At 27.9% G+C, this 15,661-nt stretch overlaps 1 protein-coding gene across 5 annotated transcripts; it reads right to left on the reverse strand.

The window, feature by feature from the left end:
• Window positions 1-3,323: 3,323 nt before the first annotated feature.
• LOC145192730 (cytoplasmic polyadenylation element-binding protein 1-B-like) lies at window positions 3,324-9,551 on the reverse strand. Of its 5 annotated transcripts, none has more exons than XM_090073965.1 (9): window positions 9,536-9,551; window positions 8,520-8,598; window positions 7,939-8,372; window positions 7,132-7,426; window positions 5,828-5,941; window positions 5,487-5,582; window positions 4,950-5,371; window positions 4,165-4,348; window positions 3,324-3,576 (listed from the first exon to the last, which is right to left on the reverse strand). In XM_090073965.1, exons 3-9 carry the CDS (start codon window positions 8,332-8,334, stop codon window positions 3,560-3,562), a joined length of 1,524 nt encoding a protein of 507 aa, XP_089930091.1. In that variant the 5' UTR covers window positions 8,335-8,372; window positions 8,520-8,598; window positions 9,536-9,551; the 3' UTR covers window positions 3,324-3,559. The 5 variants fall into 5 exon arrangements, 4 of the variants coding, with proteins under 4 accessions (XP_089930091.1, XP_089930083.1, XP_089930103.1 ...); XM_090073957.1 differs by lacking the exon at window positions 9,536-9,551 and adding an exon at window positions 8,881-9,005; XR_016447944.1 differs by lacking the exons at window positions 3,324-3,576; window positions 9,536-9,551 and adding an exon at window positions 8,881-9,018 and having other exon boundaries at window positions 4,107-4,348; window positions 4,950-5,295.
• Between the last annotated feature and the right edge of the window lie 6,110 nt (window positions 9,552-15,661).

The raw sequence follows: 15,661 nt of genomic DNA on the forward strand, positions 1-15,661 counted from the left end.
CTCTGGATTATGTATTCACCATTTTGAAGAGAACTTTAACAAACAAGAAAAACGAAATTTTTTAGATTTTGCAAAAAAAAAAAAATTCCAACAACCAATACAAATAAAGATTGTTTTTTAAACCCATCATAACTTCCTTCACTTACACTATTAAGAAAGATTCTTAAAAAAAAAAACCTTTTTCTCATGAGTCTTGTAAAAGACTTATAAAAAATGGAAAAAAAAAAAAAAATAACAAAAACAAACAAACATGAGGATTGTAAAATGAAGGAGCAAAATTAAAGAACCCCAGTTTTTACTAAAGTCTTTCAACATCTGAACTCTTTGAAACATTCACTTGTGTAAACTTTTGCTTTAACTGCGCATTTTTATGTTTTGTATTCACGGACTTGCATTATAAGAGAAATCACAACCATCACATTGTAAGACATATAAAACAGAAGTGTTCAAAAAACACGATAGGATTTGTTTTGTGAATGACTTGGCAGTTTAGAAAATTTAGATTTTTATATGAGAAACTGAGTTGAAGAAAAAGAAAAAAAAATTTTTAGAAACTTTAGAAGCTTTTTGTATCATGAATCTCATGGCAAAAAGTTACATTCTAATTAATTCGCTCTTCATTGATTCTACGATATCTATTTATATTTTATTTGTAATTTCCTCTAGGCAATTTATTGTATAATATATAATTTATAATATAATACAATTTATTATATTTACATATAGTATATTTATATTTATATTTTCCTCTTCACAAGCCAACAACTTGTTATTATATTTATATATAATATATTTTATTTATATTTATATTTTCCTCTTCACAAGCAATTTTATTATTAGACCAATTCCTTCATTTTCATTTTATTTTCATTTATTAAAAGATACGAAGGTGGAATGGAACCAACTAAAGTATTAAATATTTTTTAAATGAAGAGAAGATAAACTCAGACAGTTTTTGTAATCAATTAAACTTACTACATTCATTTGATGGTGGTTGTTTGAAAATATATTTTGAGAGAAATATTTCACACCACTGGTTTCCAGTACTTTTGAGAGAAATGTTTTACACCAGTGACCTAAAGGTTCATTAGTATATTGATGAGAGTAATTATGTTTTCAATTGGGGTGTAGCAAGTGAATTCAATTGTTTTGCTGGACCAAGAAAGGTGTGGAAATATCATTTTTGAATTGTCATTACTTACAAATCTATTGAAAGATTTACAAATTAATAATAAAGATTTACAAAATCTAAGGAAAGATTAAAATTGGTAACAACCCATGAAGGGTATTTTCACATATTTCCTGGTCCAAAAGTACTATACAAATTTTCAGAATTTTATTACATTGTATCACGTTCACCACGCATCACCACTACCTAACCCTATATTAAATTGACACTTTGGATAAAAGTTCATATAAGTTTATATAATTATGCATTAAGTTATGAGAATTTTATTCAGCTCAATTTTTTTTAAAAGTATGGGCTTAAACTGAATGACTTCTCTCTGTTGAAGATGAAGTTAACAATAAAGCCATAACTATTCTTCGGAATCTTTTTCAATGTAATACTTTTTTAATTTTCAAATCATAAAAATTAATTGTATTTTAATTACAAAGTTAAAAAAATTTTTAAAAAGTTGTGACATAATTTTGAAATGTCACTAAAAACTATTTTTAAATTGAAGCACCAATAATAAATGGCTAGGGTTTTGTATTAATGTAAGTTTTCTCCGCATACCCGTTTCCTAAATATTTATTTGAATTGGACTCCAACTTTTAAAATACTCCCGCCACCCCCTACCACAATGACAACACTGTTTCCAAGTACAACACTGTTTCCAAGTTTTTGGCCCAGATTTGAATATCCAGCATAGATTTGAATCTACGTGATTATTCAATCTGGAGCGTTATGAAGAGCAAGGCATGCAAAAAACCATAATTAGTCTTAGCTCATCTTAAGTCTTTAGCTCATCAAAAGTTTGGAATTCTACGTCAAAGGAGTACCCTTATAGCTTCTGTCCAGGTTAAGAGGCTGTCATTGAAAAAGATGAAGGTCTAATAAAATCTTAATGAAGATGAGGCAAAAAAACTTGTCTTTTACAAATATTACTCAGAAATTAATATTTTTAGACTTAAAATTTTTACTAGAAAGAAAATGAATCGCTTCCGTTGTATGTATAAAACTACTAAATTAATTCACCAGGAGGTTATTGTTGGAATTTACTTACAGAATTTTAATGTAAGATTATTTGATTTTATTACATTGATTATTCAAAACTGTTGTTGATAAATTATGATAATAACTATTAAATTATGATAATAAATAATAGAAAGTTTAAACTGCTGAAATATTTTGTTACACTATGTGGGAGGTCTGGTTGCCATACTCTAAAATATTTCCCAAGAGATATTTATATGAACTCTTCAATGCAAAGTTCTATATTGGATTAATTGCCAATGTATGAAGTTTAATAAATTTTTTTATCTTTATACTTAGACGTGAATATAAAAACTCACTGAGGAACACTGATCCTTACCTTTATTGATTAGGAAAGGGCAAGCACTTGCCCTTTCCTAATTAATAAACCCAAAAATTTTACCCTTTACACCATTTGACTCCAAACCTATAACCTCTATCTCCCTTCTCTGTATTTGTATTTAAGTGTATATAACTAATAGCTAAGAGTGAGTCTTATTTGGTCACACACACCAAATATATAGAACTTATATGATGGAAGAACTAAGAGCAACATGAAATTGAAGCTAAAACATTAAAATAAGCGGGTTGGTTTAATCCTTCATAGCTTTGAAAAGCGTCACTATAAAATAACACACAAATATCGGCAAATAAAAACAAAATATAGAAATAAAAAATCTTCAAGCAATTTTCTTCTTTATTTGTTAAACTCTACTATAAGTAACTATTCTTTTTTTTGTTCCGTTTTAAAAGCGTGAATAATAAACTTTTGAAGACGGAAATTTTATCTATAATATTCGTTTATTATTTTTTATCTATATAAATTACTAATATATTATACTATTACTAGTCCAACATATTTTCATAAATAAATATGGTTTTTAAAAAAATTTTACAGATATATTAGTGAATTTAATCTTTGATTTGTTAATAAAAGTTCCAATAAAATTAATTAAAACGACGCAAAAACAATTCAAAGAACTGATTTAATGTAAACCAAGCTTTATTTAAAAAGGTAGATTTTTAGTTGCTTAAAAAAAGAACACGATAGCAGATTAAAGGGATATATATATATATATATATATATATATATATATATATAATTCAAAAAAAATCTCAAATAAAATGTCGTAAATAAATAGATATGTAGAGAAGATATTTTTTACAAACTTTTAAAACAAACATTGCTACATATAAAAAAAAGGTACAATCGGCGATAAAAACTAGAAAATGATAGCTCTCACTAAAAGTTTATAATAAATCCCTGCTGCATGGAAAATGAAAAAAAAAACTCGAATATTATGTACAAGAGAGTATTATATATATATATATTATTTAACTGAACGAAATCATCAACACCACTTAGTAATACATCATACCTAAAAAAAAATGGATAAAAGCTAGAAATAAGCACCGTCATCTATTATAAATCTAAAACAACATTATTACTAATTGGGAAAAGAAAGTGGTTTTCACAGAAGCATAAACAAACCATTGTTAAATTTCAGTTTTGCTTTATTTAAACGTAGTTTTTAGTTATAAGTCATTTTTTGTTCAATGAAGCAAAAAAACAAATCATCCATAGACGAGGAAACTTTTTTCTATTCTAAACTAACAACTCCTTAAAAGTGGCATTAATAAAAACGTCAGGTTAGAACTATTTTGTTTTATCTCTAATTTTAAAAGTTGGGAGAAAATAAATTGTTAATTTTACTAAGTAATGATTACTTTTAAAATACATTTTATTTTTAAATTTTTTTTTCTAAATAGTTTCTTTAAATATAAATCATTTAAAGAATAAGTTATTTCTTAAAAAAGTAACAATAAAATTTTAATTAATTTTTACTTATAGAACAAAATCAAAAACTTTCTTTCAACGTTTAAAATAGGAGATAAAACAAAATAATTCTAACCTGACGAAAATATAATCAAATTTCAGTTATGAACAAAAGCATGTTAAAAGTTACCATTGATTGATTTGCTATGTCTAGTCATGGGCTTGTGTAAGCGTAGACTTTCAAGAGAATGGTGCCAGGTCCAGCACGAGTGACAGAAGTATTTAAAGCATTGAGGCTCCCTGCAGAAGAACGGCCCCGGGTTAATATGACATGTACTACACATTGAATCTTCAAGATATGGATCAATTTGAACCTAAAACAAATGCAATTTGCTAAATAAATGTATGAAAAATAAATGTATGAAAAATAAATGTATGAAAAATTAATCTATGAAAAATAAATCTATGAAAAATAAATCTATGAAAAATAAATCTATGAAAAATAAATGTATGAAAAATAAATGTATGAAAAATAATCAATTATTATCATCGGATTTTGTTCTTTAATCTCATTTCCAACTATCTTGCTTTTAGTAACTCAGTTCTTTTCCAATTATTGTTTGTTTAAAAAAATATAAAAAATAAAAATAAAAATATAGCTGGTTATTTATGAGGAATGAATAATAAGTTAAATACATAAGAATCCTTAGCGACTATAAAAATCTTAGACAGCTGTATTTCCAGATTCTATTGTCCAATGGACCTTCAGCGTGCTAATACCTTATGATGCAAAATCTCTTAACTCGTGAAAATTTGCTTGTTTCATGCTTTTCATTTAGGATCCAATTATATTGGGCAATGTTTTGCAAAAATTTGCAATTAAATCAAATACTTACCGATTACTATTAAATATATTATTAATCAATCAAATACTTACCGATTTATAATCAATTACTATTAGGCAATTAAACTTACTTTTTTTGTAAACTTTGTTGATCGAATCTCGATAAATGCAGCCTGAACAGCTTTCATAAAACTTCTATGGTTACTAAATGTTACACGTCCAGATCCTATTGGATATTTATGCTTATCAGTGTCTATTCCCGCATAGATTACATTGTCAAATAGATCATCCATTATTTGACAAAGTGCTTCTGCATTAATCATTCCGTGAAGACCCCCAACAAATATAGTACGATTAGGATCAAGTTTTTGCGAAGTTGAACGGACAAAGTTGCTATCACTAAGAACCCAAGGAATGACTTGAACTTCTTTGCAGCGCATTCGACGGCTAGATATTTTGTAATACCAATCTCCGCCGCTGGAAAAATCATGCGTGCAATTAGAAAGAAGTGCTTTAACTGACTTTTCGGATTCAAATAGCAAATAGCAGTAACCTACATTATCAAACAAAAACAAAACAAAACAAAAAAGAATAGCATAATACATTCCTAAGTTGTATATGTAATAAGATGTATATATTAGTGATATTACTGTTATCTTTTTTTTTACCTCTTCCTTTTGGGGGGTTTCTTTGGATCTTCATATCTTTGTTAGGCCATTCAACTTTAACTGGACCAAATGGACGAAAGGCTTGCTGAAGTCCAGCTAAAATATGTGAACAATATATTTTTATTTTATCTTTCTTTGAAATAATTGAAAAACAAGGAGAGTACTCGATAAAATTAAAAAAAAAAAAAAAGAATATACGAGTAAATTAAAAATATTTTAAAAATTTTCAAAAACATTTTTTTGCTTGAAAGAAAAAATGAAAACTGATTTCTAAAATATTTTTTTTTTTTCAAAAAAGCATTAGATAAATTTTGCTAAAAATAGTTTTATTCAACACTTACTTTCAGTTATATCCCATGGTACCCCTCCCAAAAATATTTTATTTGAATATATTGGATTTTTGTAATTTCGAGCAGGCAACTGGCCACTCCAAGTGAAAGATGGTTCGCACGATTCTGAAACGATTAAAGAAATGCGCTCTAAATTAAGGCCAAAATTTAAAGATTAAAAAAAAAAAAAAAAGGCTTAAAATTTAAAGCAAATTTCATGAATATCAAGTTGTTCTGACTGAAGATATTTTTGAATATAAACTTAAATAGTAAACTTAATTCTAAAATAAGTTTTAAATAAACATAATTTTAAATAGCAATACTCTTTTTTTTTAGAATAAAAATCATTAAATAAACAATGCTGATATAAGAAAAAACTACAACGTTTTTAATAACGAAACTTCAACTTCGACCGACCACTTTTTATTTTTATTGATGATTATTTTATTCGAGCTCACCAACGGACTTCAATACTACATCAAGAATTTAATTTGATACATAAACACGATTCTACTAACAGTTCAAATATCAGATTTATTGCTAATATTTATCTGACTTAATTCTTAAAAAGTTGTTTTAAAGTTTTTTGTACTTTAATTAAGAAGTTGTGACCAGCATATTTACTGATGTTTTTAATTCGAAGATAAATACAGGCTGATTTTTTATATCGACTTATAAAGCTGTTATTTGTCATTTTACTCTTAAGAAGATGCTTTCGAATTCTTATTTGTTAATGTTTGTAAAAGTATGTTTATTGATTACTCGTTTATACAGTTAGATAAACAAGACAAGATGAATGTTAAGCATAAAAAGAGATCTTTAATTATTTTATTTCAAGACTCGTTATATAAAAAAAAGTTGGTATAATTTTTCCGAATTGATTGTTTACTATGATATAGCACATCCCCCCCCCCTCCCCTCCCCCCCTCCAAAAAAAAAAAAAAGAAGAGCTCTCTAAAAAGAATATTGATTTCATCTGTTCTTTTAAAAAATGAAATCTTTTTGAAGCTATCATAGAAGTTTGATCGAGGGTTTGATTTACAACAACACGAATTTGATGGTTTTTATCGAAAAATGAAATATATTTTTTATCAATGTAATTTAATTTTCAAACTCGTATTAAGATACTGGTTAGATGTTAATCAAATATATCAATGAATTTTTGATGATGCTTAAAAAAAACCTTATTTTCATTTGAATTATTATATTCATGATGAATACTGTTTTTTTTTTAAAAAAAGTTAAAAATATATAAAATATAGTTAAGTTTACAATAAAGTGTTTCGAAAGAAGATATCAATCCTGTTTTCACTTACCATGAACATTATTTTGGGCTTGCCTTTCAAGCTCAAGAATGTCTTGTGAGGCACTGTAATAATCTCCGAGAGTGTTCCACCGAGGATCCATTAATATATTTTCCAAGGGATAATCTGTGCTGACAGGCATTCCAAAGGTCGACATTTGTAAACTTTGGCGAGCAAACTCTATCTCTTGATTTGTAGACAAAGGAGACAAAATATTATAATCGGGTGTTGCAGGCGGTGTGGGTGTAAGCGATGAAGGAGAATACCGTGTGTATGGCATGGCTGGCGAAGATTGATAACAACCATACTAAAACCAAATATTAAATTTTTGTAAAATAAATAGAGACAAGAGAAAAAAACTTATATTATCATCATTATTATTTTTTTTCTTTTTTTGTTAAACGCAGCCTATATTGACAAAATAATAAACAGACGAAAGTGTTGTTTTAGTCCAAAAAATACGTGATAGTTTAAATACATCGAGCAATTTCATAACTTACTACCATAAATGGAACGTTACTTCAACTTGTCAAATTTGAGAATAATCTTAATGAGACCATGGTTAACGTCATCGCTAGGTTTTTTTTTATCAGCATTGCAAATCAAAATGCAATCTTTTTTTTTTATATAATTTGTCTCAGTTTAGACGGAGAAAAGTTTGGACATTTCATTATGCACGTCACATAAACGTTTTGGCATAAATCATTTTATTCAAAAAGCTGTTTGTATTTGTTTGTTTATTATCAATTTACAATTTTTTACAAACCACTTTCATAACTTTATACCAACATTATTGTTTTAAAAAAAAAAACTACTCACTGGAGCTAGAGCGGCTAGTTGGGCAACAGATAGATTTTTTAATAAAGAGAGACCATCGGGACTTGTATTCCGTGAATGTGGAGGCGTGTACATACTAATTGGCGGCTGAGAACAAAATAGCTGCGAACTATCTCCTGAACTTAACTGTCTTCCGTTATTGAAATTCAGCTCTGGAGAATAAACTAAATAATCTAGACGATTACTTCCAGATGAACGTTCTTTGGATGACTTTATACTTTCTGAATTCCGAGGCGTTCCATGAAATTCTGTTATTGTCCTGTTTTCTATGGTTCTTAGCGGAATGGAATAATCCCCATTATATGATGAACTTGCCATATTGTGGTTCGGAGATGCAGTTTTTAAAATTAAGTTGTTCTTCTCTATAAAGTTGCTCATTGGAGGCGCTTGAGATCTGGGCTCTTGCTGGAATGAAGCTAAAAAAAAAAAAACAGTTTCATTTATTGTTAGAAATTATAAAAGCTTTACCCAACACATAATGTGATAAGAATTTATAATAAGCATAACGTATTTTAAACACTTCAACTTATTTCAGTAAATAAATAGAGAAATTTTCTTCTTACATTTTGTCAAACCAGATATAGGTTCCAACAATTGAGTAAGTCTGTCGCATAAAGCTCCAGAGATAAAATCATCAGTGGACTGAAATAAAGAAAAAGGAAACTTGAATTGTAGTCATCATGATAAAAATTCGATGATTATCATGCTTTCACTTATGATTATTACTTAGATTTAGGCTGCGATTATTTTGCCAACCTCGTAATTTAAAATGATCGTCATAAATTTTAAGAAAAATAATATTAGCTATTATTGTTAATAAGAACACCATGCCATGAAGCTTGAAGGCTTTGGTTCTTTTTCACTCTTTGCAAAGTTTATACATTATTTCATTTTTAATCTATAAAATGATAAATAAGAACCCACCATGATCTCAGGAATTCGCCTCTCCGTTACACTAAGTAAGATGTTTTATGGAACCCACGTTGTGGTGGCTTTTTATATTAGGAATGTAATAGAAATAATTAAAATCATGCCGCTGTCTTTAGGGAATATGGAAATTCGTCACGCCAGTCTAAAATCTGCGAATAAACATCTGTTATAAATAGTTGTTTTTGTTTTTTTTGTAGTTAGGAAACTATTAACTTGAATAGTTTAACGTGATAGTATGATTGATTTAATTTGTAATACTGAAATCATTATGGTGCTAATTACCCTCCAATAACTAATTACCCTTGGGGAATTTATGCCCTCAAAATTACGCGATTTGGGCTTTTTAGTCGTTGTTATATCTCTAAAACCGTTTGGTCATGGTTTTTTTAGTCCTGGTTTTAATCACTTATGTTTTGGTTGAGAATTTTCAATTTCGAAAGTTTTTTGAATATTAGCTATCTGTCGAAATTAAACTCATTAAAAAAAAAAAAAAAAAATTAAACATAAAATTAAACCTCATTCAAAACAAAATAACTTGATCATGCCACCTTTTGACCATATCATAAAGTTAAATAAAAAAAATACAACAACAAAAAAAAAAAACATAAATAAAATGTGTATACTGCTTTAAGTTAATAATAGCTTGTACATTTTATTGTGAAAGCGTAAATTGCAGTTGCTGCAGTTGTAGTTGTTGTAACTAGTGTTTCTGTTGTTGAATGAAATTTGATGTTATTATTTTGTTTTGCTACACTTTTTTCTCTTTTTTTTCTTTATTTATTTTCCGTGGTTCTAATGGAGATTATTTATTGCTATCGTAAAAATATTTTATTAATTACGTATTAAGGATAAAAAATTCTGTTTTAAAAGTCTATACAAAGTTTATTTTTAAAATATCAATAGTAATTTTATAGGATTTATAATTTTTTTTTCTAGTTACATTTTATTTTAAATTTGCTAATTTACGCTCATTCTACTTCTTGGTATCAAGTCTTAAAGACAATATATTTCTTTTTCAGATTTTCTTTATCGACTATTTTAATCAAAAACATTTTTATATCATTCATTTGATTATCACGCTTTCTATTTTCAACCAACTTCCTGTTGGAAATTGTTAAATTTCTGTGACTGTTTTTTTCTTCTCTCACTTTATTTAACTTTGTCGAATTGTTAGTTATTTCTATTGTAGATAATCAATATTTAATACTTGTATTTATTACATTTTTAATAAATATGAAAACAATCAACGATAAACAAGCTTGCATTTAAAAGATTTTTTTAGGGAAAGTTTGTCGACGTAAGTAATACTTAAAAATGTCGATTTCTTTTTTAAACACATTACTAATTGTAAAACTTGTTGTACAACCTTTTGTAACAACCTACCAGGGGTTTGGTGTTTTACCGAGAGATAAACTTTATCTCAAAATTTTGTATTATCCTTTCTTAGACTAAAAAAGAATACAAAATTCACCTTTCATCGTTTATAAATTTAAAAAAAAAATCTTTTTAAAAATTGTTGACGTTATAATTTTATGAAAGGAACCTATAAACAAGATTGTATCGAACAAATCATATAAAGCCGTTATGAATCATCCACACCTCATTGCCAACACCTGCAACTTTTAGAAACATAATTTTTTTGTGACTATTCATTTGTATATAATTTTATTTCTAGTTTTTAGTTTTATTTGCAAATGTGAATTTTTGTTTGTTAAATAAGGTACAATTCGAAAAATAAGAACAAAACTCGTTAATGAGAATTAATTTCATGATTTTCATGCTTTTTACAAAAACACTTTACGTTGTGAACTTATTTTATGTATACAGCTAATAAAGAAAACACAAAATAAATAAATAAATAAATAAAAAACGATCAAAAAAAAAAGTTAAATTAAGCATACAATTTTGTTTCATTTTAATTTTTATTTGCTACTAGAGAAAAAATGCTGCGCACACAACCTGACTGCTGACTGTTTCAGCAACAAATTCGCATTTTCTATGACTTAAGTTAATCTTCACTTAAAAGACAGTAAAAATTGCTTGGGTTTAGTTATTACAATTAAAGAAAAAAACAAAACCGGGGCTTGTATATACCCGTGTCGGTGAGCCGAGAATAAAATTTTTTATTTATTCATGGTTGAAGAGTAGTCATGAAACAACTTTCCACTCCAATAACTTTTTCAACATTTAAAAGCTATGTATCATTAATGTTCAAAAAGTGAACGCACCTTTAGTCCGAAATTTACTGATGTCATGCTATGTTTAGAACGTTTTATTTGCGTCATTCTCAGTCACGACTTCCGAAATTAGAACGCATTTGACACAAATGCATTTTACAAGTAGTTATCTTATCTTTTTTTGTTAATTATTTATTGATTTATTTACTTGCAAAATTTTCGAAAACTGCATTATATTAGATAAAAATTATGTATAAAAAAAGTAAGAAAGAAATTAAAGTCATTTCTAATTTCATTCTTTCATTGAACTATTTTATATTTCTTGCAAGGTTCATAAAAAATCTTTGCATATTATAGGTATGTGTGCAAAATTTTTAAACTATTCAGCTATTTATTTATTTTACATCATTGTAAAGAGCTTTAAATCAGTATAACGATGGTGAAAATTTCATAAAAAACTAATGATCCTACTAAAAGTTATGCCCACTTAAGTGACAAAAATTCATTATAAGGAATGCTTAGGAAAACTGCAACCAACTTAAAAAATTAGCGTTCGGCTTACGGTGGTTTTATAATAGAACTTCATTGTTTAGTTTTTAGAGCATTACTTTGCCTCGGTTATATTTTTATTCAACTAATAACAGAATATGGTTTTTTTTGTGTGTTTTTGTGTGTAAATCATGTTTTGAATACTTTTAAAAAATCACCAATATTTTAAATAAAGTTTCATTTTTCTAAAAAAATAATTTTTTAATGAATAAAAAAGTCAAATATACAAAAGGTTCATAAACTTAATTCCCCCCCCCCCAACCTCTCCAACAGAAGAATATTTGGTACCTTTACTGCGTGCAAAAATAGAATATGAGCGTGTCATTATTTTTCAATAAAATTTGGCAGGTACATAGAAAATATATATATAAAATTGATTCAAAAGTTAGAAAAAAAACCCATCATCCCTTCAATGTCAATTCACTTCCAGAACAGGAATGAAGTTTTCAATAGCAATGAAATCACTAAAAACGTTAGTAACTGCAAAAAAAAACAGATTGCAATAAACTTACAACACTCTACTTTTAAAATATTATCTAAGTCAATATAAAATTCTAAAAAAAATGACGAGAAAAATCCATCCTTACGATACCTACCTCGAGCACGCGGTGAAAAAATGGTCACAGATTTTAACTTTAAAATCGGTGCCGTAAATCGCAGATACGCACATACCTATATATTACAGTTACAAAACAGAGCCGTAGGAAAAAAAGGAGAGAAGGGGTCGTTAGGGCATGGTAAATGTGCTTCTTCAATATTTTTCAGCATAGTAAGTACGGCATTTTTGATCAACTAACGACACGTGTCAAAAAAAGTCATTTTAAACCAAAAAAAAACCGCAACTACATTGCATTTCGACAAATCTGAAATTGTTTTCTTCTTGTTAAATGTTTTAAGAACTAATATACCCCCGTCTGAGCCGCTGAATTTTTTATGTCCTTTTTTTGTACTGACCCCCTAGAATAAATAAGACAACTAATAAAACTACATTGTTTATTGCTCCTATCCAAACTAAGTTACTGAATAAAGAATTTCATTACCTGGTTTTACTTACGTCATGCCATTTAGAAAGAAAGCAATCCGCATATTCGGTTAGGGCAGTCTGGTGACATTTAATTTTTAATCGTGTGTTGTGTAAATTTCACTGTGAATTAAATTTATTAATGTTTTAACTATAAAAATTCTTTTACAACTATCTTTTTATTTACGTCATTGGAAATTCTCATGTTGCCGAAGAAATGTTATTTTTCATTTCTCACGTAATTGAGTTTACTTCCCTAAACAGCTTTTGTAGCCTTAAATCTCAAAATTATTTTATGCCCGACATTCTACGTTTTAAAAGACCAGTCGAGCTTAAATATGTTTAAGAAAAAGTAAGATAAATATGTAACAAGAAAAATCTGCAAATTTTTTATGCCTAAAACAGAATTCGTTCGCATTATTTAATCGTGTTTTTTTATTTGCGTTATTTTTCTAGGGTTTATTCGCATCAATTTTAACAGGTCGAAATTTTAAAAACATTTTAACAAAACCGAGAGAAATGAAATCCAGAAAAATTCTTCAAATTTAATAATAAACACAATTACACTTATAAAGAAAAGTTAAGAAAAGTGAAAAAAAAAAACAGCAACATAAAAACAAAATGAAATTTCAATGTTATCTTTTAGGAAAAAGAACCTTTTACAAATTGCAACTTAACAGTACGCATTCTTTAATGGAACCCAAACCTTCGCTCCAACTAAATCACTAAAACCAGTAAAAAATATTAAACAACAATTACACGGAATAATAAAATAATCTGTCTGAATCATTGGAAAAGAACGTTTAAAAATCCTATTAAACTAGTATGCTGAAAGAGCTAATAAAAAATACCTACTTAGAACTAACAGATTACGCGAAACCCGCTGAGAAAAGAAAAGAGGCCAGGGCAAACTTGCTCTAGTGGGCCTTAAAAACCCAGGGACGGCTGTAAGAGGAGGAGAGCAGGGCCTTTCAGTTGCTATACCTCTTTCAGAACTTTTTTTAGGCCTGAAGTTTTTTTATTACTCAATTTGGTTAGCTCACCCAGCGTGAGACCCATGGAATAAAAACGTCAGGTATTTTATGTTAAACATATATATAACTTATTATAACATATATTAATAACATATATATATAACTTATCTAAACATATTATAACTGGTCTTCTTTAAAATTTAGCATTTAAAAACTTGTATTTACATTTTTTACCTAATCAAGTTACACTACGCTCACTTTATGGTAAAAAATTTCCAGATAATTAAATAATTTTTCTCTAATAACACTGCCCAACAGTGATTTTGTTGTGTTTTTTTACCTGCTGAATTCAAAAATGATTTGAAAAATTACATATTAGCTCTAGTTTAAGAAATAAATGCAAAAATTTTCTCTCAAGGGTACAAATTTTCATTATTTGAAAAAAAGATTTTTTTGTTTGTCTATAATGTTTTATTTATATTTAAGACTTGTGATATGAGATATGTGCGTTTGCTAAAGTTTCTAGCCTGATCCATTCTTAGTTTTTTCTTTCATTTACTAGTGTAAAATTTGACAAATCAACATGCCAAGAAAGTATGTAATAAAGTTATGATTTAGAAGTATAAAATGAAGGCAGAATGGAAGTAGAAATAAAAGAAAAAGAAGAAAACAATTCTTCCAAATCAAATGATCCTAATTTTGTGTTACCAGTTGTGTTAATATTTTTGTGATGCACCACACAGATTGAGACATGCAGAATTAAATAATCTTGTTCCAGATCTGGATTTGTCACAGGAAAGGCGAGAACTTCTAGGGTCAAGATTGAAGCAGTGGAATCTTCTGCAACTTTATGTCAAAGTTTTAGAAAACGGCAGCAGAACCTGCTTTCTTTTTTTGAGAAGAAAGGTAATCTTAAAGTCTTAAAGTTTGAACTGATGTCTTTGGATTAGTTTATTGTTCAGTTTGAATTATGATCCAAGATTATTCATAGACTCATCTAAGCTAAGAGAGATTATTCATAGACTCATGTAGTTCACATGAAATAGACTTACATAAACATGAAAGCACTCCTCAACTCAATCAGTTACAATGAGCACAAATGGAACAAATGGGGTGATCTAAAAGTCATTGCCATACTTTTAGGAATGCAATTATGGTATACTAAATATTGCTGCTTTTTATATATATGGGAAATTAAATAACACTAGCCTGCAAGAAATATTAACTCTGATGAAAAAAATCTTATCGTTCGTGGATACAAAAGATGTTCTTCTTCCACCCTTACATATTAAGTTGGGTTTAATGAAAAACTTTGTCAAAACTTTGAACAAAGAAGGACAGGCTTTTAAATATTTGAAAAGCGAATTTCCAAAAATGTGATGCAAAAGTTAAAAGGGTATTTTTTATTTCAAGGGTGTGATTTGTGAATTTTTAGGCAACAAGGAGATGATAACTACATTAAATTGGTAAAAGTACTTCTGCAAAAATACCACCAACGTGGATGTAACATGTCCCTCAAGATTCATTTCCTCCACTCAAAACTAGAATTCTTTACCCTCACAGTTGTTGAGCTGTTATTGATGAACATGGGGAGAGGTTCCACCAAGATATTTCTGTAATTGCACAAAAATATAGGGGTTGTTTGAATAAAACTATGCTTGCCGATTACTGTTGGTTTATGTATAAGGATGCTCCGGAACTCGCATGCAAAAAGATCACGGTCTCTTGACAATACCTCATAATCATCTCAATACCTGTTAGCTTGATACCATGATTTCTTTGTTTAAAACTGTTAGAATATATCTGTAATTAAAAAAATATGTACTTCAAATATTAAAAAAAAATGTAAATTATCTCAAATTGCTCTGTTGAGAATGAACTGAAATACAAATTGATTGCTATTGTATATCTCAGAAACTTGAGCTGATTAAAAAAATTTCGTTGCCATTTTCTTTTTTCTCAGCACAAAATTAGTATAATTCGAATAAAATAAGTTAAAGATACAAAAACGAAAATGTTTTTTTTGTTGCCCATCTTGCTATTCAAAAAGTCAA

This window comes from Hydra viridissima, unplaced genomic scaffold, assembly GCF_058129835.1.
Source record: "Hydra viridissima isolate aposymbiotic clone 2 unplaced genomic scaffold, HvirCarnegie_v1 scaffold_1, whole genome shotgun sequence".
In the NCBI taxonomy this organism is placed as follows: domain Eukaryota; kingdom Metazoa; phylum Cnidaria; class Hydrozoa; order Anthoathecata; family Hydridae; genus Hydra; species Hydra viridissima.

Bases quoted from the DNA above. Each gene is read 5' to 3' on its own strand.
- LOC145192730 (XM_090073957.1), bottom strand. The intron at 5,942-7,131 runs GTAAGTGAAAAC...TAATCGTTTCAG, and splicing joins AGCCCAAAATAATGTTCATG to AATCGTGCGAACCATCTTTC. The intron at 5,583-5,827 runs GTAAGTGTTGAA...CACATATTTTAG, and splicing joins ACCATGGGATATAACTGAAA to CTGGACTTCAGCAAGCCTTT.